The sequence below is a fragment of the Telmatherina bonti genome, assembly GCF_933228915.1.
Source record: "Telmatherina bonti genome assembly, contig: scaffold_296, whole genome shotgun sequence".
NCBI classification, from domain to species: domain Eukaryota; kingdom Metazoa; phylum Chordata; class Actinopteri; order Atheriniformes; family Telmatherinidae; genus Telmatherina; species Telmatherina bonti.
This window is the reverse complement of record NW_027634801.1, coordinates 2,501-4,917: the sequence shown is the minus strand read 5'-3', so window position 1 is coordinate 4,917 and position 2,417 is coordinate 2,501. Positions and strand designations below refer to the sequence as shown.

The following is a 2,417-nucleotide window of genomic DNA, read 5'->3' as shown; positions in this document are numbered from 1 at the left end:
ATATATATATATATATATATATATATATATATATATATATATATATATATATATATATATATATATGTATGTATGTATGTATTTTATGTACATAGTCACTGTTGAGTGAATATTTTGGTCTACTCGTGCAGAATTAATCTCCACAGCTTGGTTGAAGTTTTTTAAACTCTGTATGTGTTTCCTGCGCTGACCTGAAACGCAGCACCCAGGAATCACCTCGTACTGCCGTCGTTCTACTTTCACTGCTTGCAGTTAGCAGTCATGTAGCAACGTCGTGTGTAAATGCCACAGAAGCAGATTTTAGGAAGATTTCTGATGAAACCTTCATGGGAGCTTTTGTAAAACGAGCGCTTGCATTTTTTCCTTTTGCCTGGAGCTCCACCTTGACCTGCTGCTTTGCTGCATAATTCAGATTTTTTCAAGAGCTTTTGAACTTGAAAATGTGGCTACATGAAGACCCCTGAGAGTCTGTCAGCTGTTAACGTGTCACAGGGTGATGGGGAGGAAGGTAAACTTAGCAAAAGGGTCCAAGAAGTCCAATGGTTGGGGAAAAGCTCAGAGATTGCTCACAAAGTTTTGTTTATGAAGAGAGCAGTGAGTGAGTTTTTTAACGTAAAAGAAGGAAAACACAAGATTTGCATGGTTTCTAATGAATGAACAAACTTGATAAGATCACCATTACAGTATGTCAACTGTACAATCATTACAACAAAAGAGTGAAGTCCGAGGTGAAAGGTAATATGCACCATACGAAAACAAACCCGGAAAAATAAAGAGAAAAACACACAGAAGAGGCTATTCACATGTACCCGCAATGTGATCCATCCCAAACTAGACCAGAGAGCTTATTCCTAAACTATGGAATGAAGTGACACTCAGTAGTGCTATTAGAGAGTTCATTGAGATGGGCCTTCAGCTGGTTCCACCCCTGGGACCACCAGGGTGCCCAGGCTTGGACACACACATACACGCATACGCATACATGCCTGCAGACACACATACACTGAAATCCATTGGTCAGTCTTCAAAGACCTCCAGGAAGAGAGGAGGAAACAGCTCTGTGGGACACTCCACTTTCATATGGAGGAATCGGCTGGCATGGCAGGCGCCGATCATCCTCAGGTCCGTCACCTTCATTAGCAGCTTGGGCCAGAAATGCACCACTTTGTGTTTGCGGTAGTTGATGTAATGTTCAAAGGCCAGCAGGAACTCCTCTTGACAGCGTTCAATTCGCTCCATGCAACTCAGGCCCGGACGATCTGATCGGAGAAAGACATCGGAGGCGTTACAGGAGCTGTGTTACAGTGACAGGAGACCTGATGACTTTTCCTGTTTGCTCACTAATGGCAGTGAAAGCCGTTCAGTTAAGGAAACTTACAGTGTGTGTTGACTTCATAGCACAGTTCTGATCAACACCCACCACCACGAAGTCACTGCTACAAACACATTGCCTAATAATGAGCCAGAAGCTATGAAGCTGACAAAGTCTGCTAATACAACTTAGTATTAACTAGCATTGGCTAACTTACAGTTAACTTAATAAAAACTCAATAAAAAAATACTTATTAATGCAAGTTAGCAATGGCAAACACACAGATGAACGCTAGTTAATGTTAGGAAGAAACAGCACACTCTGTAAGCTTCATAGCTGCTGGTTAGCATTTACTAGCATTAACTAACTTGGAGTTAACTCATTCAACTGAACGCTAGTTAATATTAGGAAGAAACAGCACACTCTGTAAGCTTCATAGCTGCTGGTTAGCATTTACTAGCATTAACTAACTTGGAGTTAACTCATTCAACTGAACGCTAGTTAATATTAGGAAGAAACAGCACACTCTGTAAGCTTCATAGCTGCTGGTTAGCTTAAACAAGCTTTTAGTTAGCTCATCCATAGAAATAGCTTAACTAACTTATCCAAATAAATGTTAAATGCATGTAAGGTGCTATCAATCAATCAAATCAATCAAAGATACTTTATTATTCCCGAGGGGAAATTCAAACACAAATAAACTTGCCTTACGTAATGTTAAGTAGCAATAGCACATACTCTCAACTTCATAGTGGCTAATTAGCATTAACTAGTTTTCAGTTAAGCTCAGTCAAATGAATGTGAGTTTATTCTGGCCTCGAGATTCAGAAATGGACAATTTTAAAACATTTAACAGCAGCAGAAGTTTCTTTTACATGATAAACTGTTACGATGCTGTTTTTATAATGAGTCAGCCATTTTAACTCAAGCTTTTCATTTACTATATTTCTAAAACTATGCTAGTTATTATTAGCACACTTAATAATATTTTTTGCAGCTGTCTATATAATTGATACAGTTAAAAAAAAGTTTTATGCCTGTGTTTTAGAGAATGGTGTTAACTATTTTTTCCTCAAATAAAAAAAGAGTGTTTGTTACAAATAAA

At 38.4% G+C, this 2,417-nt stretch overlaps 1 protein-coding gene across 1 annotated transcript in view; it reads right to left on the bottom strand.

The window, feature by feature from the left end:
- Nucleotides 1-106: 106 nt before the first annotated feature.
- The window catches only part of LOC306774238 (thyroid hormone receptor beta), a gene marked incomplete at its 5' end in the record, with an annotated part of 4,415 nt that continues 2,104 nt past the window's right edge, over nt 107-2,417 (bottom strand). The window contains one exon of the mRNA XM_079264239.1: nt 107-1,259. Coding sequence (XP_079120365.1) covers nt 1,018-1,259 — 242 coding nt within the window. The remainder of the gene's footprint in view (nt 1,260-2,417) is intronic.